We start from the raw sequence: 25,893 nt of genomic DNA on the forward strand, positions 1-25,893 counted from the left end.
CTCTGGCGTTGATGTGGGCAAAAAAAAAAAAAAAAAAAAAAAGAAGAAGGAAAAAAAGAACTGTTTTGAGTATTGGGTGATCAACCCGATCGTTCCAATTTTTTAAAAAATTTCCTGTCAACGGGTTTCCGTCCATAAGAAGTCGAGTGAGTCCATAAATGAGACAGTTGTACTTACTAGCACGTTCATAGTTCACTTAATAAACTAAGTCTGAATTATTCACTGAGGTGTGAGTGGTTGAGTACATAATTTAAACGATGTTAACTGAAATGAAATTCTTCATCTCGTACCTCCGAGTTACACCTCAGTGAGCCCAACCACATCAACATTACTTGACCTGATCAAAAGCCCAAATTCATTTAATTTGTTTGCATACCTCTGGATTTACTGTACAATTTTTTACTTTGTTGCTTTTGATAACGCTGATGCATCCCTTATTGTTATTTAAAAGTGTTTCTCTATATGGTCTTCATTTGCTGATGGTGTTTACTTCTATTGCAGTTTCCCTTTGAGTGTTTAGGGTAATTAATGGTTGCACACAAGAGCTCTCAGTGAAGATGAAAATGTAATTTTGTTCCATTCGAATGAGATAGATTGATCACGTGCCGACTTTCTTAAAACTTAATGCTTTCTCCATTTGCATTAGCAAAAACTATTGATCTTCTTCCTTCCTATGTTTAATTGACTACCACCTTTACAAAATAAAATCTGTCAACCAACTAAGGTTGCTGTGTAAAATTTCCTCCCCATAAACCTTGTTGCAGAGTCCCTCAGACCTAGAGTTATTTCATAAAGCTTTGTCATGACAACGCTGATGCATCCAGAAATGTGGACAAGAGAACATTTTGTCCAATCACTTTTTACAACATATAAAATATCATTACTAATTCACCAGTTCGTTTAAGCTTTAAATCATTAGTCTCCATTGCATCCATTAATGCCATTATGAGCTGATAATTTGTTTGTTACAGCGTTAGCTTTTGCACCCCGATAGACTATGGATCTATCCATCTGTTTTTTCTTACAGAATTTACTATAACTTGGAAAAATATGGATTACTATCCATCTTAGCCACTGTCCATATTAGGTTGAGTTTTGTTTAAAGTTTTGTTTGTTTGAGCTGAGTTCAAATTTTTTTGAATTTTCGGTTGATGATTACTAATTAATGATTACTTTATGGATGTAATCCATAAAGCATCAGTCTATAGCGTTCTCTGCTGGGATCCCCTGTTTAGTGAGAATAAAAATTCGGTTTTCTGGGAGGGGGACCCTGTAACATTCACCCAAAAGAGATCAAATAGGTCACAATGCGTTAAAAATCTTAAAAAAATTTTAGCCAGCCATCCAGCAGGAATTACTTCTCACCTTCTGCCAGAAAGGAAATCGAATCCATGTCCATACTAGCATCATGCAAGCTTATTGAAACAGTTTATATGAATTACAACACACGTTTTAATGCAATGGACACCATATAATTTTATTATAATTTCTAATGTGCCATTTCTGGTTACACTCTTTGGAAATGAAATTACTCAACAACAGCAATTATACGGACTGGAGCTCCACATGCTTCACTCAGTTTCATTGGACTGATGTAAATGGTTGCTCCAAACTCAGGAAGTTTATCCACATTGTCGACATTTTCCAGACCGTACATATCGTTTGATTCTGAAATCTTGTGGACTGGAAAGTCTTCGGTGGCGCCTATATCGACGGATGCGGCGTCAGTTCCTATTCCACACACGGACGTGTAATTGCCAAGCCATTCGGCAGCTTCGGGACAAAATCCAGGAAAATGTAATTCCTCAGTGTTGCCATTATCAATTCCGAAATAATCATCTCTGTCGTGCCATTTTGCTCCCCAACCACAGCGAAGCATCACGACAGCCCGAGGAGGAATTTTTCCATATTTTGCTTCCCAGTCTAGAAGATCTTGTACCCCAAGACACGTGTTCCTGTCTTGACTGGCTCTTTCGGAGATATCAACTACAATAACGGGGACCTGCATCAGGCAACAAAGGGGGATCTCACTCACCGTCCATTTACCCGGGATAAAGTGACACGTAGAATCGATGTGGGTTCCAAAATGGGTACACTCCTTTATGTTTTCTATCTGGTACCTAAATACAAAAAAAATATTGAGAATAAAAAATTCAAATGAATAAAATTAAGAAGTAAATATGATATTTAAAGAATTATTCAAAAGAAAACGGCATAAATTTAAAAAATATAATCGCAGAGATAATGTCTAAGATTAAAACTCCATTATTTCGAGTCTTTATAAAAATAAAAAACAGGTAATCTCCGATTACTGCTATTTGATACACACTATACAAGGAAATTTTGAAAAATTATTGATTTGCATATTCATAGTCGAAATAAAAATGATTTTGGTTGGTAAAATATGTTGAAATCAAAGTAAGGAGATGGTGGAGGGTTATTGTTGTTGCTGTTGTATGGTTTTTAATTGCATTAGTAAGTTAGACCATATTGCATGCTTTCTGGACGAAAACCCGAGTTTCCAGTGGGGGGGGGGGACATGTAATCGTCATCTCAGACCGACTAACTCAGCAACGTTCTGAAAAAAGCCCATAAAAATTCCTCTTGTCATTAAGGGGATAGGAAACCGGCCTTTTCCACCCGGGTTGTGAAGAACGGTGATATTCTATCAACTGTGCCACTTGCAAGGGCAAGGTGAAGGGACCACCTCAAGTAAAATGTTTTCAGTGACGTTGACGCTGTGTTTTAAATATGCGACTGAAGTTGAGTCTTGGACAATTTTCGTAAACCAAACTAAATTTCATCTAGCTAAAAGTAGTAATTAAGAAGAATTAACATTGATGAATAAAGTAGTCACGAGTGACGAAGGAATGCATTTATGGACAAAACAGTCAATGAGCTAATAAACAATCCTCTTTTAAATTAACACCATGGATATTTGAATTTAAATGTAAAAATTATTTGGCAGTTAAATCGCACCTATTCTGCCTCCATCCGTGCAAAAAAAATACAATGCAAAAAAACTTTTCATTCTGTTAGAAGAACTGGGGAGGAATAATTTGAGATGAATTCTGTGCGGAAAATACCGAAAAGTTCTTAAAACATCTTATTGACTGTAATTGATGTATTCTAAATAGTAGGTAATTCTATAAACAGTACTTCTAGCATATATATTTACCATCAAACCCCCGTTTAATGGTAAGGGGAATATATTCTTTTTCCATCTCTGTGTTCGGCTTTTTCTCTATCGGCAACTGATGGAAACAGAACTAATTTCCAAATTCCTTAAATAATTCAAAATTATTTATTAATGATGCCATTTGGGGTTACATTGCCATTCTTACGGCAAAACTTAATGTAGCTGTGCACTGGTTGAGTTGTGGAAGTGGTGCGTCCTCATAATTCCAAAGGCATTATTAAGTGCGGCTTTTTCATCAATCACTGATTAAAGACAGGAAGAGGAATTGCCTTTTTTGCGCAACTTTCCTTGCGGAAGGTATTTCTTGTATAAACTTCTCTGTTTCCCCCACCAGCGTCAGTTCAAAATTCGAATGACCTCCAACCACTAATAACTTAAAAAGGTTCCAGAGCAAGCGCACATTAATTTTGGACATTGAAATAATACCCGCATATTGTATTATTGTAGACAATTTTATGGTTCGATATCTTACCAATAACTTCCTGGCTCCTGCTCTATTATTATCTCCTGCGAGTACTCTAGTATGCCGGGAAAACCTAATGTGGTATTATCAAAAGGATGGGTCAGGTCTATCCAGTTTTTGCAACCAGTACATCCACTAGCGGAAACCAACGACAGACAAACAGCAGAAAGCAATAAAAACAACAGAGCCATCATCACCTGAAAAAAAAGAAAATTTCAAGTAAATATTGTAACATAAAATGGAAAGACAAGCGAATATTACACTGGATTGCTATGATGTACGAGGGCAAGATGAAACTTTTGGCTTGCCCTCGTATAATATCAATTTGTACATGTTAGAATATATATACGATATATATATATATATATATATATATATATATATAAGACAAAATATATGGGCTGCCCCCTTGAAGCCACACGTACCTTTGTATAGCAATTCATCAAGTCACGGTTGAGCTCTAGCTCTCGTAAAGTACAATAATATTTGAAAATATGCTCACCTGGATTCTTGCTGACTACACCGAAATGATCTGCACGTCAACCCGTTACTTGCTGCTATTTTTCCATTTTATGCTTGTCATCTTTCCTGTCAGCTGATTCATTAAACGCGTACGCTGTATTAAATATGCAAGTTAAATATGCAAAATTGCGCGCGCAACACACGAATACAGCTGTGTTATACTTTTTCAGAAAATGAAAGATTGCCTCCCTTTCTGAGGTTGGTTATTTATTTATTAGATCAAATAAATTTTATAAAAATGAACAGCAATTGATCAATGCGATTAATAAGAAAAAGTCTGAGGACCATTTTGAACTTAATCGTAAAAAGTGACCATTGGCAAATCGAGGCCGAAAACAGCACATCCCGAATTGGCCCTGTCAGCCACCGACGTCGGATTTCTGGTTTGTAGAGCTTATCAGACCAGTTTCTGGAATCCGTGGTTCAATTCTGCTGCGTCAGAATTGAACCACGGAGAAGGTTTCAACCAGGATTTGTTTTCTGTATTTCTTTTCAAAACATATTTTACTTAGATCTATTTCAAGGATGTTGCAGAAATTGATGGTATTGGAGGGGAACATGTATGAAATACATGTTAGGCTTTTACGTGCGCTTCTGTAGATGGCAAAGTTGTAATTTTTGTCTCTTCTTCTTCTCTTCCCGCTGCATAATGTTGTCAATGTAGCGTTTTAGGCGCATCAGAGACTTAAGCAATATTGCGCCGTATATATATTTTGTCTGTAAATTGCGAATATTCTGTAGTCGATTTGCTAGACGAAAAACCCGACTTCCGGGGAGAAAACACCATACTACCCTCGCCTGAGACCGATTAACTCAGCTAAAGACCCATAAAAATTCCTCGCGTCATTGATGAGATTCAAACTCAGATTTTTTCCACCCTGTGTGGGGAGGCGGTGATTATACCAACTGTGCTACCCAAGAGTCTTTCTGCGATTTCATATCAGTGAACAAATCTAATTTCCTATGCAGACAACTCACACTCCCTTATTACCCTAAAAACACAAACCAGCTAAAATAACAGCCCCACTTGAACTTGAAATCGGTACCGGAAAATCCGTGAAGATGGCGTTTCCAAATAAATGGATTACAGACAGACATCCTTGTATTAATGAATTACGTATTAAAAAAATGTCACGCAGTATAAATCGCTTGTTTAAGCGATTTATTGCTTGCTGAAATGAGAATTTTTTGCCTGTTCAGTAAATATAAAAGTAAAGACGGGTAACATAAATGACCAGTAACAAAAAATGTAGTAAAAATCCACCTATCTGGCATTTGGCTGCAGACATTGAAACTTCTACTGACATCTACGTATTTTTCCCTTCGTGGAATAGCTAGTAATATTCGTACGCTTTTTTTATGTTCCTTAATTCTGCTGCTCCTTTGCGTGTTGTCATCTTCCTCAGCCAAGGCTGTATCGAAGTTTATAAATGGGTTGTAACATGTCCTTGACTGTTATTAATTTTTAGGGCTTTAGCATTTCTAGGTAGCCTTAGCATTTCTTCACCCTTGCCTTGCATCCTTTAGTCTTCATGTTCGAGGAGAACTTTGGTTGTCTATATGTGATTGGAGTAAGTCGCCCACATCAGCCTCTTCACCATTACCCAAGCTATCTTCACTACTTGTATATTGTGTGCTGGCTCTCCCAATCCAAGGTAATTTTGAATACAACTAGGCCATCGTTTTCTCGAAGCACCATTCGTATTTGATGTCTTAACTTCTTTTCATGCTGCTTCTTCCTTTCACGAGTTTTGAATGCATTTTTTAATTTTTAATGGATCCAAAGCGGTACGCTTGGAGCGAAGCCATCAGGTGAATCAAATAAGAACCTACGTACAAAATTACTCAACGATGATTTATTTTTGGTCAGCTTAGGACCTGCTGTTTGGTGGGGCACTTTTTAATATTTTTGGAAATTATTTTCTAAAGAGTCGTTATAGTGAGGTGAGGGATGTGGAAAACAGAATATTGATGCTAATTTCAAATGTCATTATAATCAAATGTCGTTAAGCGAGGTACACCTGTACTGAACTCGGCTGATGCATTAGAACAAACTCCTCGAGGTTCGTCCTCTTCAAGAGATATTGGCATGGAGTTATGGACGATTAAAATCCAAATGAAACATTCCACTTTTATCTGCAATATCAGAAAGAGTTTCGGATTTCTCTTGCTTGCTATGCAAGTTTAATTTCCTGAATTCCAAAAAATCGAATTTTATTCTTGAGGCTAGAAAAATATTTCTGAAAATTTTGAAAGACATACCTAAATTCAGAAAGCGTCTGAAATTTCTAGCTTTCAGTGGAGGCTTTAAAATATAGTAAAACAATCTGACCTTAAATTAATGAAATGAAACTTTTTAAATATGTACTTCTTTAAAATTAACTTTAGTTTATTAGAACGTGCAAGAGTACGTAATAGGTATCGTGACGTGATATGATTAGCAAATATCTGCAGCTGTATGTAGGATAGCAATTTCCACTTCCTTTCGAATTATCTCCCACTTCATCTCTTCATCTCCCACATATTGGGTGATTAATATTAATATCGGCCACGTGTCTTTAGTCTGTACAACGCGTGTATGTTCTCGGACAGATTTTCATTTTGTGCGGGGGAAACCCTGCTCCCTTTGAATGAGATCGCTAAATTAGCCCCGATCTCAGAGAAATAAAAGAATTTCTCCAATCACAGACGAGAATCGAACCCAGACCTCTCCAAATGAGTAGCAGGAATCTTACCGGCTGAGTTTTGAAGGAGAACTTAAAAAAACAAGGATATATGTAAGTTTGCGTTTCCCTTTAAAATGAAATTAAATTACCAAAAATTACACGTGTTAAAAAAGAGCTTCATGTTATTAATTTTCGATTTTATATTATATAATCAATTGCTAAAAATGCTCACATGGAACCATGTTAATTGTGGCCCAGGGACATTGTCTCTTTTCATAGATTTAATATATTTAATGCGTGTGTGTGTGTATAGTGGAGAAAAACGTCACATTTCATTCATTAAACCCTTCGAAGGAATGGTGAAGTTTTTGGTAAGAGGGACTGTATCTTGAAAGCCCGACAATTTTTACACTTAAGCTTTAAGAGATGCTTTGGGGTAGTAAATAATACAAAAGTACTTTGTCTGAACTGCATTTATAGAATACTTAAGAGTGTTCTACAGTAGATCCTCATAAATCTGACATTCTCGAGGATATAGCAAGTTCCGGATTTTTGAATTTTTTTTTTTTTTTTCTTGTAGTAATGCGAAGCGAATCGCCTAAGTATTCAGAAGTAATTCGTTATTTTTATGGGATAATATACTAAAAAATATGTAAAATAAAAAAGTTAAAATTATTAATAAAATATAATGCATAACTTTTGAACCTGTGACATTTTGTTTAAGTCCAGTCAACTGATTTTACCACTGGACGACTATCCGGGGAGAAATATTGAAAAAATCCCGGATTTCTGCTCTATTTTGATCTCATATTCGTTCTGAATGACATAACGCAAGAGCTAGTAATTATAATAATCGCCTCTACGTTTGCATTTCAATCCTTGAAAGATCAATACATTAATTAAAACGTGTTTATGTATAACGGATTGTATATTCTGACTCTTTATTTCGATAAAATAAAATAAAACAAAATAATTTTAAATTAATAAGAATGAGATAACAGTTCTAAGCAATTAATGGTCAATTTGCATTTCAGATTTTATATATTATTATCAGCTGAGTTAAAAATTCAATGTTTGCAGAGTTATTACACAGGGTACTCATTCTGGACTTAACCTTTTTAATATATTTGTAAATTATATGTTTATAGCAGTCTTTCACACTACCATGAAAATACTGAAGATTCCAGAAAGTCCGTCAGTGGTCAAATTGTATAGTAGTAGTAGTAGTAGTAGTAGTAGTGGCATGTGATGCAAGAAAGCAAGTGAATGAGCTTATGCAGCATCAGCCAAAAAAAAAAAAATCACACTATTCCCTCCAAATGCCTGTCCAGTTACTCCGTAAATTTATTCAAGCTATCAACTTCCACAACGACAGATGGAAGTTTGTTCCAGCAATTAACCACCCGCTGGCTAAAGGCAAATTTCCGTACATCTATTCTACATCTGTCTTTTCTTAATTTGAATTTATGCCCCCTTAGGTTCGTAATCTGAACAAGTGGAAGGATCCCATCAGAATTCAGCGTGCTCAACCCATTCAAGGCCTTATACACCTCAATTAGATCACCGCGCAGGTGCCTAGTTTCCAGCCACTGCAATTTGCAGAACTTAAGCCTCTCTTGGTAAGAGGATCCCTTCATTCCCCTCACCAATCTTGTTGCCGTTCTCTGTACATGCTCAAGTAAATCTACATCCTTCCTAAAATGAGGCCTCCAGACCTGTACGCAGTACTCAAGGCGTGGCCTGACCATTGCCTTATACAGAGGGACAATCACCTCCTTTTCCCTGCTAGCAAAATTCCTATATATCATTGACAAAACCCCATGACCTGCCCTGGCAGCCTGTCTGCATTGCTCAGAAAACTTCATATCTGACTGCACAATTACTCCCAGGTCTTTTTCATTTTCTACCACCTTAAGTGTAGTACCATACAGTTGGTACGTTTCTCTGGGGTTACCTCTACCCATATGCAGTAGCGAGAGTGCATAGCACGCGTTCCTTGAGTGTACCGGGGTTCAAGCCCGTGACTACTAAATACGATGAATATTTGTATTGACGATTTATTGTAAACTCTACTGACTTGGTTGTCGTGCCGGAGTATAAACAGAAAATTTATTTATTTATTTACTTTGCATTTGTTAAGGTTAAACTTCAGTTGCCACTTCTTAGCCCATCTACCCAAATTATTTAGATCCTGTTGCAGTAGCACACTGTCATTAACAACCCCTGCCAACCCTTGTATCATCTGCAAACTTCGACACTAAGCCTGATATACCTTGATCATAATCATGGGTGTCTGTGCAGAACTAATTGTAACACTTGTGCCTACGATAAATCTGGTTGACAAACAGAAATACCTGTGATTATGATAGATTATGCTATCAGGTGGTAGATGACTTTCATCAACCGGTGAAATACCACCACTTTGCTTATTGGAGGCTTGAAGTGGCGAAACCCATGTTTAGTCTCTAGAGCAAAGTTTCCGGCATCCCCCTCTCCCCATACTTCTCCTTCAACCCATTCACGGTACTAAGTACTATAGGTTTTGATACCTTTCGTGTTTGGGGTTTTCATAAAAAAAAACAAAAAAAAAAAAAAACACATTTACTTTATTTCATTGAAAAATTAAAATTTAACTCATATTTCCTCTATTACATTAAAAACAAATCATTATCTGCCACAGTCTTTGCATTGGTGGACTCTGTGATAAATTGGTTTTTGCACACTTTTGTGTACAAAAGTAACAAAAGATGACATGCGAATTGATAGATTATAAGTAGAAAGCAAGAACCATTCTGCAAAAGAGTTAAAAAGACATAAGAAATAAATGTACGACTGTATAGGACACAAAAGAAACAAGAAATGAAAGTAAAAGCGGTTCCTCTTTCTTGATTTCCTATCACGATCTTGAGCATCAGAACAACACAAGGGTCCCACTTTATCTTGAACAGAGAGTATATTATGCGCCATCAAACCTCCATATCAACAACAACAACAACAACAGAGAGTATAATCGCGTTTTCGGCCATCCAATACAAAAATTCTAATCAGAAAACGTAACACAGGTTGAAATAATAGTAACCCGTGTTATTCATTATTATTCAAAAATTATTATTATAATAAATAGGACAGAGATGCTATTATATAAAAATTAATGCTTTACCCTTGTTACTTTGTCTATTAAAAAAATAACTTTAAAAAAGAAGTGTGTTTTATAAAACGTTAATGAACTCTCAAATAAGTTTCTGAAGACTGATTTAGTTTTGAACGATGTTGTTTAATAGCATTCCAGTTGTTTGAATTATTTTATTCCTTGTTGTAAACATGCTATTTAGCTACTAAATACATTTACCGATTAATTAATTTGTTTACAATATGCATTTTTTTAAATAATACGTGTTTCGAAAAGCAGATGTTTTCAATCTAGCTATCGTAACTTCTCTCGTTGCAGTTACTCTCAAAGCAGAAATTTTTTGGAGTTTCACTTTTTCGCCACTATTGTTGTTAGCGCTGTAAGCATAACAGTCATAAAACTCTAAAGTGTGTTTTGTTTTTTTAACACAAAAGAACATAAACGGACCGTAAAAATGTTTGCCATATTATAACGTTATTTTTAAGTTCTAAAAAGCACAAATGCAAAGTATAAACTCAAAACGCTTTTGGATTATGTTACCTGCGTTGTTTCGATTATATGCTGTAGGTGTCTAAAGTTTAAAAAGAAACCGGTGGCCACTGCGTTAGGTCGGTTATGATATTACTAAACTGAAGTAATAGGAACGCTTTTAGGTTTGTGCTGAAACTGTGAACAATCTTCGAGGGATTGGAAATTTGGTCTGCACCCTGCCAGTTCACATAAATTTGTATCAGAGATCAATAAATTCATACTTGAGCTCAAGTTATCGTAAATTGCAATAATATTTGAAAAAATGATTACCTGGGCGATTGCTGACTTCACCAAAAGGAGCTGCACGATGCAGTTATTTGCTTTCCTACTTGTCGCTTTTTGACCTTCGTTCTCTTCTCAGTTTTTCTTATACGCAGATTCATTTGTTCTCTGTGTTAATAGCTTCAATTTTTGCTGACTCATTATATGTGTACGTTTGATGAATCTAGCATTAACACACACACACACACAGGAACACAGCTGTATTCCGAGAAAATGAGAGAATGGCTACAAAAAAATTACTTGTGTACAAAAGAAGGTGTTTCATTTAATTAATTTCAGATTATATACCAAGTTGTTTACACAAAATTTATTGTCATCTTAAAGTAAAATTGTAAAGTATGTCCCCAAACAATCATGCTCATTGCGATCCGCAGACATTGCTTAAAGCATCCAATACAGTTGTCAGAAATTTTGTCGCATTGCGTAGGAGGAAATAAATATTCATATTGGATATGCCTTGTCTCAGGAACTCATTCTTCGCATGGAAGTGGTAGATGTTTAAAAGAGTTCCTTTTCATGCTTATTAAGCAGATGTTATGCGTAGTGGAAATAAACGTCTCTTTGTAGTCATTAAACCGAAGGAATGGTGAAGTTTTGGGCAAGAGGGACAATTTCTTGAAAGCGCAACAATATTTTGACGCTTAACATTAAGAAGTGCTAAGGTAGTAAGAAATAACAAAAATAATTTGTCTGAACCCTCGCGGATAGCATGTATATATATCATCACCCACCGTCCTCTCAACGCGTGGTGGGAATGATCTGGGTTCGAATCCGGTCAATAACGCAAGGAACTTTTATTGCCGTCTTTCATAATGTGGATGAATTAATCGGTCTCAGGCGAGAGTTCAATGTTTTTTTCTCCCAGAAACTAATTTTTTCATCCAGCAAACAGTCAAATTAACCGCAGAATACATGCAATATACAAACTCCCCATAGCCTTAGTTGCTTTAGCACTTAACAAAGGATAACACTTTTTCTAAATTTTGCAATTTTCGTATCGTTTCAAGTAAAACGAAAGTAAAATAATTTTAAATTATCCTGTCAGCTGGTAGGCCCAGTGGCTTTTTGTCGCATTTTGCTTCGGAACAGATCTTTTCCTTGAAAAGCCACGATTTTTGATTTTTGCAGTTGATATATCCATATTAAATGTTTTTTGTGGTAAGATTTAATGGTGTGTTGAGAATTGTAACTCATCTTCATCATTGGCCAGGAATACTTTACCATCAGCATATGGTAAAGTATGAAGGCGATTACCATTTTGTAATGTAATACTACCGTGGATTGTTAGTCTCCAATGGTATTGATGTATATATTAAAACGAAGTGGAGATGGGGGCAATCTTGTCGGAGGCCACAATTTATTGGTTTCCAATTTGATATTTTTATCCTTAATTTAACTGCTTTTGAGTTCTGTCTGCTCGACAAAATTAACAGAACACGTCGAAAACGTGGCGTAACTTGTGCAGCTTGCGATGAACGGGACAAAATTTGGTATGGGGATGTACCATAGAATAACAATGAAATGAGGAGACAGCGAGAAACTTCTGACAAGTATAAGTGATATTTAAGGGGTTGTATAAGAATTATCAAAAAATTGTCACATTACAGAAGTCGATACAAGATGCTCAAAAATATGGTAACATGACATCAATGTGGGTATGATCCCCTCCAACGGCTAAACAGGCTTAACAGCGATGAATCATGCTCGAAATAAGGGTGTCTATAAGATCCTGTAGCAACAAATTCCATTCCTCCACCAGTGCAGACCTTTCAATCACTTAGTGAGCGAGGTGCTGGCGGTCGGTTTGATTTGGTTTTGGTTTTTATGGCTCATAGGCGACTAAGGCCATGATGTGCCAAGTCCACTGGCTGACAGCGTTCAACGACCCCCAAGAGCATCCCACACATGTTCGATCAGATTTAAGTCTAGTGATCGTGCTGGTCACTGCAGTCGTTGAATAATTCAGTTTTAAGATATTCATCCACCAATTGAGTTCTCTGTGCAGTGGTGTTGTCGTGCAGGAAAGGAAAATCTGAGCCAACCGCACCACTAAAAAGTCGCACATAGGGCCTGAGGATCTGTTCGTGTACCTCTACGTAGTTACAGTACCCCTATCAAGAACATCAAGAGGGGTGTGGCCGTTATTTTTTTATTATTTTTGGTTTTTAGGAGCATTAGCAACTAAGGCCATATTGCTCCGGGCATATGTGGTGGTCATTCCCTGACCTTTCCGCATCCTCCGTATTTGGTAGTCACGGGCTCGAACCCCGGTCTAATCAAGAAGCGTGTGCTACGCACTGCTGCTCCTGCCCACCGGAGGCGCCGGTGTGGCCGTTGATCATTATTTTACCCCACACGAGAACACTGCCTCCTCCGTAAGTGTCCTTTACTTTGATGTTGGAGGAATGGTACCAAACTAAACTACTGTATTATATTAGGCCACCCGAATATTTAAATTAATATGCTGTGCTGAGTGTCTTATGTCTATTAATTGCGTGTATTCTATGGTTGATTTTCTTGTTTTGCTGGACGAAAAACTCCAATTTCGGCAGGGAAAACTTTGCTATCCACACCTAGCTGAGCCACGGAGTGAAAGAAGCCCATTAAAGTTCCTCGCGTCATCAACGGGACTTGAACCCGGGCCTTTTCCACCCGGTGTGGGGAGGACGGTGACGATACCACTGTACTACGCACGCAGACGGAGGAATGGTACCGCATTCCTCGTTGTTCTCCAGATGAAATCTAGATGAAGCAACTACAATGACTTGCCATCCTGAGTACTGGAGATGCGGTCGTCCCACTGATCAACCCAAAAAAACGGGAATGAAGCGATTGGTCGCAACCCGTGTTTTTATACGCATGAATAATTTGTATAAAGTGCGGGACTCTATAAGGTGGTAAATCGATTTCTATTGGATACTCGGAATTCGTCTGCGCGGTAGCACAGTGGTATCGTCACCGTCCTCCTCACACCGGTGGAAAAGGCCCGGGTTCGAATTCCATCGATGACGCGAGGAACTTTAATGGACTTTTTTTCACTCCGTGGCTGAGTTAGTCGGTCTCAGGCAATAGATAGCAGTAAATAGCAAGGTTTCCCCCCCCCCCCCAGAAACTGGGATTTTTTCGTCCAACAAAACAGGCAAATCGACCTGAGAAGACATGCAATTTACGGACAAAATACATATATGGGCGTATATTAGAAATAATGGGTGGCCCTAATATAATAGTTTGAGTTTTTTTGTTTTTTTTGAGATAGTGTTGATAAATTTGAAGGCCGCGTTTTTGAAGAGCATAGCAACACCACGTCCCCCTATAGCCTGTCGATGTAGTTATCACTATGTGCTGTTGCTCATGCTCAAGCCATGTTTCGGATAAAGCTAAAATATCGAATTCGCCTGCTAGCAGGATTTGCTCCGTACTCTCTATTTTATTTCGCAAGATCTTTATTTCGCTAGCATCGCTGTACACGCAAGTATACATGCACCCATGTGTTTACTTGTACCGCAATGACTCCCAGCAGTCTCTGAAATACCCTGCATCTTGTTTTCCAGGCTGCTGCTCATTCCAATAGAAGCAGTGCAAGAATCACCTTCACCTCTGCCAGTAGTTAATCTATTAATCCTTGTATCCCCCAAAGCTAGCAGTTTTCCGACCCACCTATCACTGCCTCGATAGCATCAGCAAATATTCTTGCACCCTTTCTATTTAAGTGTATCCCATCCCTATAGAAGCAGTCTCTCCTGTTAGCAAGCACAGACCTCACTGAAAATATTCTACCCCGTGAGTCTTGCAAAACCTTACACTTTTTTCCGAATGGCGATGGTGTCTTCTAAGATGAAAATGCGCTGAGCCATCCGGCATTTGTTCTGAAGGAATGGTTTGAGGAACACAGTTCTGACTTCCAGCATATCTATTGGTCTCCGAACTCCACCGATATCAATCCCATAGAGCACTTGTGGGACATTATAGAAAGGCATATAAGGCGTCTGGATACACCAATCACCTCCACACCTGATTGCTTTACACACAGCTTGGTTGGCCATACCTCCTGAACGCTTCCAACATCTTGTTGAATCCATACCACGTCGGATAGCTGCTGTACTGAGGACAAAAGGAGGACTACGAAGTATTAGGTAGGTGGTCATAATTCGGTGATCACTTAGTGTGTATATATATTTAGGGTGGGGCCCGAAATGAGAATCTTGCCTAGGGCCCGATTTTTCGTTAGTCCGCCATTTGCTTGCGATGGCTGCACTATATCAATTTATTGATGATGGTGGTGGCGGAGTTATGGTATAGGTCTATTTCATTTGATTTGAACTTGGTCCGCGGATTGCCATCGACGAAACCATGAATATAACTGTCTGTTGTGACATTTTGAACAATTCTATCTTAATTAACTGAGTTGTAGCAATTATTTGGAGAGGGGGCGTATTGGTATCAGTATGATAACGGTCCGTATCGCAAAGTACGGCCAGTACAGCAGTGGTTCGAGGAGAATAATGTGATGAGCTTGAGCAGGGCCAGATCTGAATACAACTGAATTTTGGAATGGTTTCGAACAACGATCGAGAGTTAGAACAAGACGTCCTACTTCAAGCAGAAGAGTAGTCGCAACCTAGCAAGATTACAGTCCCCATAGACCAAAAACTTTCAGAAACTGTTCCGCAGAGAGTTGTTGCTGTTTTTTTCAGCCCATAGGGGGATCACATCGGATATTAAAAATTTCCTTTATTAACCACATGTTCTTTTTTCATTTTATGTCCTAATAAATGTTGAGATACAGTGTATACAGCATATACGAGTTTAATTCTGCCATGCTGGTTGATTCCCGTGTTCAATTTTGAGTTTTTGTCATGTACGAGTATATATATATTTTTTTCTTTTGTCGTCTGCCTAATTAATGGGTTACAAATACTTTTGTGGTAAGTATTACTGTAATATTATACATTACTGCAATATTAAAAATAAAATAGCTTCATAGTTTAGGTTTAGAAGGTATGTTAAAAGTAAATAAAAGAAAAACAAAACTGGATTCTGATTGAAATAAGACTGTGCTCCAGAAGAATTCAATGTTGGTTTTGTAAATTTTGGGATCACTTGCCTGGAAAAAAAGTCGGGTTTTTTACTTCTTTAAAATGAGGTTTTTCTTTTAATCTTAGTTTAAGATTAAAATTTGGTTAGATCTGAAGATAAAATGTGCTAAATTAATAAGAGATTTTACGTGAATATACACGCAATATACGTTTTCTAAAGACTTTATTACTATCAGCAAAGATGATGTACTATTAATTATTCAAAAATATCATATTTGAATTTTATATTTTGAAAACGAAAATGCTTTCAGTTTTCTTTTGGGAGAGCCGCAAATATACGAACTGGAGCTCCACACGCTTCACCCAGTTTCATAGGACTTATGTTGAGCACGGCCCCCGTGGTAGGGAGTTTCTCCACGTTGGCCACGTTTTCCAGACTATAGATGTTACGCTTTTCCGTTTTCAGGTGGGCTAAGAGCTCCTTGGACTGGCCTGGATCGATATCGGGTGAATCAATTCCGATCCCATATATTAGACGTTCAGCAAGCTGTTGAGCAGCCTCGGGAGAAATTCCGGGATAATGAAAATCGCTCGTGTTGCCATTTTTAATACCGAAATAAGCGTCTTTATTGGGCCACTTAGATGACCATCCTGTCAAAACCATCACAACAGAACAAGCAGGAATTTCTCCATTTTCATTTTCCCACCGTTCAAGGTCTTCCTCCTCAAGGCATGTATCGCCGTTGTCACCGACTTTTTCCCTGATATCAATCACGACAACTGGAACTGACATCAAGCGATGAGCGGGAATAGCATCCACAGTCCATTTATTCCTCACGTAGTGACACGGGGCATCCATGTGTGTTCCAGAGTGGGTTGACTCTCTTATATTCTCCGTTTGGAACCTAAAGATCAATGGCAGTGTTGCGAAAAGACAAACATCGAATGATTAACACAGAACAGAAGTCCATCAATCTATTTATTTTTATTTTTAAAAAAATGTAGAATTTTTAAAAAATAAAAACAATAATTTTTTAAACTTTTATTTTAAAATTCTTCATTTATTTAATTTATTATTATTTTTAAATTGAAGAATGTAGAGTATTTAGGGGGGGAAAGGCGCAGCAGTTGTCATGGCATTAATTCCCTTATATCACACTTAGAGATTTTTGCGTAGATATACCATGAATAAAACCATGAATGATGGTTTTAAAACCAACTATAAAACCATGAATGATGAGGTCTATCTAGATATCCTGGACAATAATTTGCCTCCATTGTAGAAGCACGTCGGGGAAGACCCATCAATGAGATAACGCTCCATGCATACTGCTCGCTTTGTGATGGAATTTTGCAGACATGAGCTTCGAAAAGTTGGATTGATTAGCCTCGACCCGTGACCACAGTTCCATAGTTCCAGAACCTCTGGGAACACTTGGATCGTCGGGCGCGTGTGAGGAGAGGGACTACCCAAGAAACAGAGCTGAACTAGTCACCACTTTGAAGGCCGAATGGCGGATAATATTGGAGGACATTTACAAAAACCTGGTGGAGAGTGTTCCCTGGAGACTAGAGGCTGTCATAAAGGCTAAAGGCTTCAGCACACGTTATTAGTTTTTCTATGAATAAATATTATTTGTAGACATGCAGGTTTGTGGATGTTAATGGGAGGGCAATGCATATCAATAAGCTATAAGCTAATAATAACACCATACCAGGTTGCCAAAATCATGACAGGTGCGCGCCCAAATCCCAATATTCTCTGCTGTTGGCATCTCTCTGCTTTAAAGCTTACGGAAGCAGGGAACTGATTTTATACCACAGGTATTGCCTATGCGTAAGCACCAGCCTGGATCTAGCTACCTTCATCATTTAATCTTAATTTTGTAATTATTCTTTATGGAGATTTTTAACGTATCGCGGCCATCCCAATAATCTGCTCCAGGATAAGAACAAAATTGCAATATCTTGGAACTGGAGATTTCTAGTATCTTGGAATTTGAGTGAATGGAAAATTTTACTGTTTCCGTTAGAAATATAATGGACGCTTGTTCCCAGATTGAAAATGATTCCAATGTGAGAGGTACTACTCGAGAGTTATGAAAATGTATATATCGGGATAATGCACCATTTCACAAGGACGGAATTGGACAGAACTGGTTTCAAGAACACATGCACATGTGTTTATGCAAGGGGCGGCTCCTAGAACGTCAGTTTAACTTCGCCTCATATCTCTGTGAAGAACAGTACCACTAAAAGGGCCAGAAATGTGAGTAGTATGTATTATGTGTGTGTTCTGTTGTTATTTTCTGACCGTTTGGCTACCCAGAAGCATCAGCCACCTGGAGAGATGGTTTCAGGAACAAACACAAGAGTGAATTCAGTCTACTGCGGTGACCTCCACAGTCCCCAGATCTTAATCCCAATGAACTGTTCAAAGTAGAGATCCGCAACCGTTCAATTTGCAACAAATGTGTGAAGTTACCGAGTCAACATGGACCAATATCCCTAAGGTACGCGTTCTACACCTGGTTCAGTAAGTACCATGACGAATCCAGGGTGCACTGAGATCTAATGGAGATCTATTCGCTATTAGGTAGGCATACCTAATAAAGTGGTCACTCAACGTACATAATCTTTTATGGAAAATGGTGAGCATTTTTTGCAACGCTTCAGACTTCAAATGGTACGCATTCAAATGGATTACTATTTTGCGCTTCCCAAACTTATACATTGGCCCTTTCAAAATATTACAGCAAAGATAGTTGTTATGTTGTTCTGTTTCCTATTTTTCAGTCAGGTGTATTATTTAATTCCAGAATCCAGATGTATAACTTACTTTCAGTGACAGACTACGGACACATACATTAGTGCTTTCTTAAATTAAAAGTTGCTGATCTGAGACGTCCGTGCTGTGAATACCAAATATGGATCTGTTCATCCACCTGTATTTCTACAGAGGTCTCAAATCGCTCAGATTTTAATTCTAGGCGCTCTCAAATGATTATGTGGGCGCATATGTTGCTAGATTAACTAGATTTTTTCAGGTGCAATACCTTACCAATAACCGGCTGGCTGAGTTCCATTGGCCACCACTGTCATTTCGTAGGATATGTAGTCCGGGAAAGTTAAGGTGATGTTGTTTCGAAAGGTGTGAGTCATATCTAGCCAGTTTCCGACTCTAGGACAGCCGAGAACTGATACCGACAACCACCCAATGATAGGAGGCAGGAGCAACAGAAGAGACGCCATTTTCTAAGTGAAGAAAATAAAATTAGGTACTATTTTTTATATTAATAATATTTTAATAATATAAATATATTTTTAAAACATTTTTAAGATGAAATGATCATGAGGAATCTAAATAAAATAAATGAGATGGAGTTTGTGAAAATTTAAAGGAAATAAGATAAATAGCATTTCAAATATTCAGTCTCAGTGATCGACAGTCTCGATCCATGAATCGAGACTGTCGTGTGTCCACCACTCAAGCTGCTGTAGATGGTATCATGGTATGGGGTGTGTTCTATTGGTATGGACCGGGTCCGCTCATAATCTTCGTGTTACTTCCATGAAATACCTTTTTCTCGTATGGGACCAACTTCACCCTGTAGTGCCTCATTTTAATCCGGATTGTGATGGATCCTTTATGTAATATCTTTATTGCAGGCGGTGAATAGTTAGGTGGATGCCTGATGCAATAATACCCATAAAAGCGACAATGCTAGGGGTTTAACATAAAATTAACTAGTACAGGAAAAATTATATAAAATGTATTTTAAAACATAAAACGTATAATTACATATACAATATATTACATATAAAAAGTATACGTATATTAACATGGGAAATGAAAGAACGTTTTTTTTCCCCTTCATTCTACACACTGCTCGATGAAAAAACGGTGGCAGTCACTCGGCTGAAGACGAAAGCTGTTCCCTGATGATGCGTCTTCTGTACGGTTTGTGCTCTATGAACTTTTTGCAGTCCACATCCATCCCCCTGGACGTTGCGGAGCATCTCCATAAGCAGGAATCTGTCTCCTATCCTCAGTATCCACGCCACAGACTGCAGAAGGGAGGGCTCTTAAGGGTTTTGGGGGAATCCTCCAATTGCACATCTGCCAAAAACTTGGCTTATTGATTACGCCGCTATCATTTTAATTGACACGTGCAAGCTGAGGGTGAATATCCGTTCGGAGACTTTTCTGTAATTTAGAAGTTCAGGTGATGGATTAAAATCAGATGATGAATCGCTTGATGATTTCCCCGTAAGGAGCGACCAACAACCGTTGATGACAACGAACTGCGGACGGCCGTTGAGCCGGATTCAAGGCAAACATACCTTGAATGTGCTTGTAGATAGATTCAATGTAGATAGATCGATGAAGCTGTTCGTTTGTGCTTGCATCGACTGGGAAATGGACTCCACATAAACTCACAGCCGACAACAATCTCCAAAGGCTATCAATTTGCTTTTCGTTACTTTCGCTTCACAATAATGAGCAATTTTTGGACACGTTGTTGACATGCGACCAAAAAAATGGCTTATGCTGACAAAGCCAAGCATTCATATCGTTGGTTATCACCCTGTGAACTTGGGCCACACACAAATACAGCTAGTATCGTCCATTACAAGCATCTCTCCTGTGTCCAAACGATCATCAGCATGAACTCGTTTGGTCCCCTGAAATTATTAAAACAATTATTATGAATATAAAGCGCCCCGATTCAAGAACTGTGCAGGAAATGGCGAGAAAGACGAATCAGTGGAAAACGGTGCTGATTTTCGCTTTTATTCCAACAGTTTTGGAGATCAGTGCTGATAATGTGCAATATTAATCGAAACCATACTTACAGAGTTCCTGTTGACTTTGAAAAAGTTATGTACACAATGCAGTAATTTATACCCTTCAGTGGAGGGTGGGGTTGCTTTTTTCTACTTTCTGATTGGTGCTCTCTTGCTTTTTATTGACATGACTATAATAAACGCGTATAATGTACATGTACGAGCTAACCGATCTCTCTCTCTCTCTCTCTCTCTCTCTCTCTCTCTCTCTCTCTCTCACACACACACACACACACACACACACCATAACATAAAGCGGATACTCCACCTGGACTTGTTTCTGGAGGTCTGGGTTCAAATTTAATCGAAAACAGAAAAGTTTATTCTGTTTCAGCCCCACCACATTCAAATTAATCCATATTTTCACAGGTGAATTCATGTCGGACATTGGCTGCAGGTATCCTTTCGTCCTCCCACACTGTTCACTGGGATGTTACATATTGTTTAACAGAAAGAAAAGTTGCACTAGGACTTCTTTGGATAAATTTGGAAAATGTTCTCTTTAAAGTTCCTCAAGTGAATGATTGAGATAACTCAATTAGAAATCACCTAGGTTTTTCTAGTCCAGATCAGGAGACTGGTTTTCTGATTCTCCAGAAGGGAGAGCAACTGTTTAATATATTTTTATTTCACTATTTGGTAAAAGGCATAAAGTAAGAATCCATAATATTAATTATACGAAAATTATTCAGATGCTAAATGTTTCCAAATAAAATCATTTTATTTGGAATAAAATTTAGCAGTTATATCCTGTGAATGAGGTCTCCTTTGCTACTGAGTCCCTGTTTAGTCTGATAGGACTTCGAAAGAATCCTTAAAGGTCATTAGATATAATTTAGGGTGCTTGTAGCTTATATAAATATCAATAAACAGCCATTTTGTTTTTACAAGCTACGCAGTATCAAGTGTTTTTGTATAGTCACTCGCCAAAAAATTAGAACCCTCTTGCGATGGCGTCAACAGAATTAAACGTGCGGTATTCAAATGCAAGCTGCCACATGGTATGATCACAAGTTACTCGGCATCAGCAATAACAATAACAACTATCTGATTTTCAGAGAGGTATTATTGCTGGAGCACGTTTAGTAGAAGCCACAACTGAGAGAAACAAAGGAATTCGCTGGTGTGTCGAAATCAACCATCTCAAAAGTAGACAATGAGCGAAAGACGAAAGGAGAATGTAGTTCTAAATGAATAAATGCTGCACAAAGTCTCTACTCCAAGAAAGAGACCACAGAAATTTAAAGCGAATTGTGAGTCAGAATTGTAGGTCCAGTGTGCAGCAAATGACCGAAATTTTCAATTTTGGCAAAGAAAGACCTAATTCCAACCGAACCATGCAGCTTGATTTGAATAATCTGGGGTGTGGTAGTCGTGTGCCTACACAAAAGCCGTTTCTTTCTGTAAATTAGAAATATACGGCTGAAATGGTGTCATCAACGGCAAGACCGGACTGTGGAATAGTGGAAAAAGATCACGTGAGTCTGGATTTGCACTTTTTTTGCAGCAATAATAGGATGAAAGTGAGGCGTGAACCTCATGGATCCATGTTGACACGAGACAGTCTGGATACATGGATCCATGTATCCAGACTGTCCCGTGTCAACAACTTAAGCGGCTGCATGTGGTATAATGATATAGAATGTGTTTTGTTGGTATGGATTGGGTCTGCTCATACCATCGGTGTTACCATCAGTTGTTGTTGTTGTTTGGGAAGCATTTGGTGCAAAAGGTTGCCCCCACTGAACATCTTGTACAGTTCTGGGCTTCAGCAGTTCTAGTAAAAAATTATACAGTACTAAAAGACACCAGGGTGCTCACATGTCAACACCAACTCCCTTTCTTTTCTGTTTTTTGTCCATTTATTATTTTCTTTATTTTCTTTTTTTTATTTTACATGGTTAGTAAGTTGCCAAGATGCTAATGTTGCCGCTCATACAGCTGTCTATAGCTTAATTTCTTCTGGATGTATTCTTATTTAAAGTTTATTTATATATATATATATATTTTTTTTTACGTATATTTTACTTTAGATTTTTTATTTTGTCTTTGTTTTTTTTTTCAGAAAGAACAATTTTCTTGCAGGTAAAACTTTGGCCATGTAATCACACAAAAAGCTAACCAAAATTTTGTAGGATTTCATAACCGGTGCTTTACACACATCGTTTCTGCTCTTGGTACACGAGGACTAGTTTGATTTTGAAGGTCATTAGTGAAGCAGAACTTCCTTTTCAGTTATCCTTTTGTTTAGTGGCAAAACATCCCGTCGTATACCTTCTGAAAAGTACAATATACAGGTAATAAGGTCTAGTATTAGCAATTCTCTTTTGCCTTCCATACCTGACATGGTACCAATATTAAATATTGTAATTACCATGAAACAGAACTCGAGAAAAATATTGGGATTGTTTTACCTCTTTGGAAATGTAGTGTAATTATTGACTTTGGCAGACCTTATAATGCAATGAAGTTCTCTTTGAAAGGGCCCATTTTGTAGGATGAAGTGTGGTGTTTACACTTGCTTTTCACGGACTGTTCGGGGTTACAACGAACATGAGAATACAGGTAACGTTGAGTACGATAGCCCATCAAGAACGATTATGTAACATTAGCACATTTAACGTCCGCATCATTTAACACCTGATCAGAAACACAACTGCACGAGAGCGTGTAGTGTCACAATCTCTGTATCATTCATGCGTAGCAGTAATGGCAAATGATGCAAGAAAGCAAGCTTATCTAGTATCAGCCAAAAAAAAAAAAAAAAAAAAAACAGTTCACCCATCCGTACCCTCCAAGAATTTTAGTTCTTTCTTGAATTTATTCAAATCACCCACTTCCACAACAACAGATGGAAGCCTGTTCCAACACTCAATCACCCGCTGGCTGAAGGCAAACTTCCGCTCATCTATTCTTTCAACTACCCTTCCTCAACTTGCACTTATGTCCCCTCATTTGTGTAGTCTCAGTAAGTGGAAGAATACCATTAATTAGATTCAGCTTACTCAATCTATTCGAGGCTTTAAACACTTCAATCAGATCTCTTCACAGGTGCTTGGTCTCGAGACGCTGCAAAACTGAGGCCTTTCTAGGTAAGATCACCCTCTTGTCCCGTTCCTTTCACCAATTTGGTTGCCCTTCTCTGCACCTGTTCCAACAGTTCTACATCCTTGGAGGCCTAAAGTGAGGCCTCCAGACGTGTATACTATACTCAAAATGGGGCCTTACCATGGCCTTATACAAAGGGATAATCACGTTCTTATCCCTGCTAGCAAAGTTCCTGGCAGCATATCTGCACTGCTCAGAGAATTTCATGTCTAACTGCACAATTACCCCAGGTCTTTTTCATTCTCCACTACCCTTAGTGTACTACCACACAGTTGATAAGTTACTTTGGGGTTAATGATACTCACATGCAGTACCTTGCATTTGTTAATGTTAAACTGCATTTCTCAGCCCATCGACCCAATTTTCCTAGATCTTGTTGCAGTGACTCACCTTGATGACTGTTGTTAACCACCCTGCCAACCTTTGTAGCGTCTGCAAACTTAAACATTAAGCCTGATATACCTTCATCATCATCACTAATAAATATTGTAAACAACAATGGGCCCAGAACTGAACCCTGGGGAATTCTACTAATAACACCAGTCCATGAAGAGTAATGCCTATTAATAATCACTCTCTGTCTTCTTCCACTTAACCATCCCTTTTTCCATAGCAGCAACTTGCTCTTAATGCCACATTGTTCCAGTTCGCATAGCAGTCTTTTATGTGCAATAGTATCAAAAGCCTCCATGAAATCCAAGTATATGATATCAAAATTATTTGTGTTTTGCATCCGGTTCCTTGGTCACTGCATCATAGTAACCTATCAGGTTGGTTAGAGAAGACCATCCCTTGACAAATCCATGCTGTGATTGCAGTATAATTTCATGCCTCTCTAAATCGTCCTGCATCATTTCTTTAACCAGTGATTCCATTATTTTCTCTGGAACAGATGTTAAGCTAACAGGTCTGTAATTACTCATGTCACCTTTTGATCCCCCTTTATGAATTGAGGAATTAGGGATATATACGCACTTCTCCAACCCTGCAGAAGTGCGAATATAGCCATAATTATGCTCTCATAATCATGCTGTCATAATTATGGCCAAGGGTTTGCTTACCTCCATCGCTGCCTCTCTTAATATAATTGGATAGATTCCATCCACCCCAGGTGCCTTTTTGGGTCCGGCTTCAACAATTTCTTTTCAGGTTATTGCAATGTCATTTAGCTCCTTGTTAGAGTTTGATAAAAGTTTGGTATCCCTTTCCCTATAGAATTCCTCAAAGTGAATATAGATGCAAAATACATATTCAATTTGTCTCAACCTGAGCAGAGTCATCAACAGTTAACCCATAAACATCAAGTAGCCCAAAGTGATTCAACCTCTTCCTTCTATTGTTTACATAAGTAAGGAGATCTTTGTTGTTTTTCTTTTCATTCTTTTCAAGAGACTTCTCAACTTTTCTTCTCTACCACGTGTCTCAATAGATCATCTGACATCCATTTAGGTCTAAATCTCGAACAGTAACGTTGAACCCATTGATTATTAAACAAAGTTGCTCAGCCTTCGAATCTTTCGTAATACAATTTTACAAATCGGTTCTCGCAGTACAAAGGCAACATTGCAACTACCAAACAACACATCTGAACTTGCACCTGTGTCAGCCTACTCGTGGACATGCAGTCTTCTGCCATCTACCGCCAATATTCCAAAACCTGCATGCTTATACTGTGGTATTCCGAAAATTAAACGATCAGCTGTGTAGTTGATCAATCAAAGTGGTTAAACATGGAAGTAGTGTCACTATCCGTATGTATGACTCTATAAGGAAGGATGGGTCAGTGTTGTGTTATCCCTAGTTCATTCACCTTCAGGTGATATCTGGTGTTGCAATAAGTGGGAATAAACCATCGTTGTCTTCACCATGGCGCTTAAGCGAATTCAAATTAAGATTTCTATAAGCTATGTTAAAGTCGGTGCTGCTCAACGTGCAAGGATAATCTTAAAATTGGTAGACGGTCTCTTAGATGGTACGTTTCCAATCAGGGGAGTTTTTTACTGGCGTATTTCAACGCGAAAACCAAAGCAGGGTCTGAAAAACGTGTTCTGAACCGCTACAAATTTTTGATTGGTTTAGGAGTATCTTTATCTTTAGAAATAGAAGAT

General features: G+C 38.1%; 3 protein-coding genes across 3 annotated transcripts in view; 1 reads left to right on the plus strand and 2 right to left on the minus strand.

The window, feature by feature from the left end:
* Window positions 1-25,893, plus strand: part of LOC150080519 (uncharacterized) — a 115,122-nt gene that overhangs the window by 35,287 nt on the left and 53,942 nt on the right. The window lies entirely within an intron of this gene.
* LOC150080521 (uncharacterized) lies at window positions 1,472-4,251 on the minus strand. Its single transcript, XM_090382098.1, has 3 exons — window positions 4,165-4,251; window positions 3,672-3,859; window positions 1,472-2,120 (listed from the first exon to the last, which is right to left on the minus strand). The coding sequence occupies exons 2-3, from the start codon at window positions 3,854-3,856 to the stop codon at window positions 1,529-1,531; spliced, it is 777 nt and encodes a 258-aa protein (XP_090238224.1). The 5' UTR covers window positions 3,857-3,859; window positions 4,165-4,251; the 3' UTR covers window positions 1,472-1,528.
* On the minus strand, window positions 16,137-20,701 carry LOC150080522 (uncharacterized). The gene is made up of 3 exons (XM_090380721.1): window positions 20,687-20,701; window positions 18,891-19,084; window positions 16,137-16,734 (listed from the first exon to the last, which is right to left on the minus strand). Exons 2-3 carry the CDS (start codon window positions 19,079-19,081, stop codon window positions 16,137-16,139), a joined length of 789 nt encoding a protein of 262 aa, XP_090236847.1. The 5' UTR covers window positions 19,082-19,084; window positions 20,687-20,701.

Source organism: Mastigoproctus giganteus, chromosome 9 (assembly GCF_048544385.1).
Source record: "Mastigoproctus giganteus isolate SK-2022 chromosome 9, ASM4854438v1, whole genome shotgun sequence".
Classification (NCBI taxonomy): Eukaryota; Metazoa; Arthropoda; class Arachnida; order Uropygi; family Thelyphonidae; genus Mastigoproctus; species Mastigoproctus giganteus.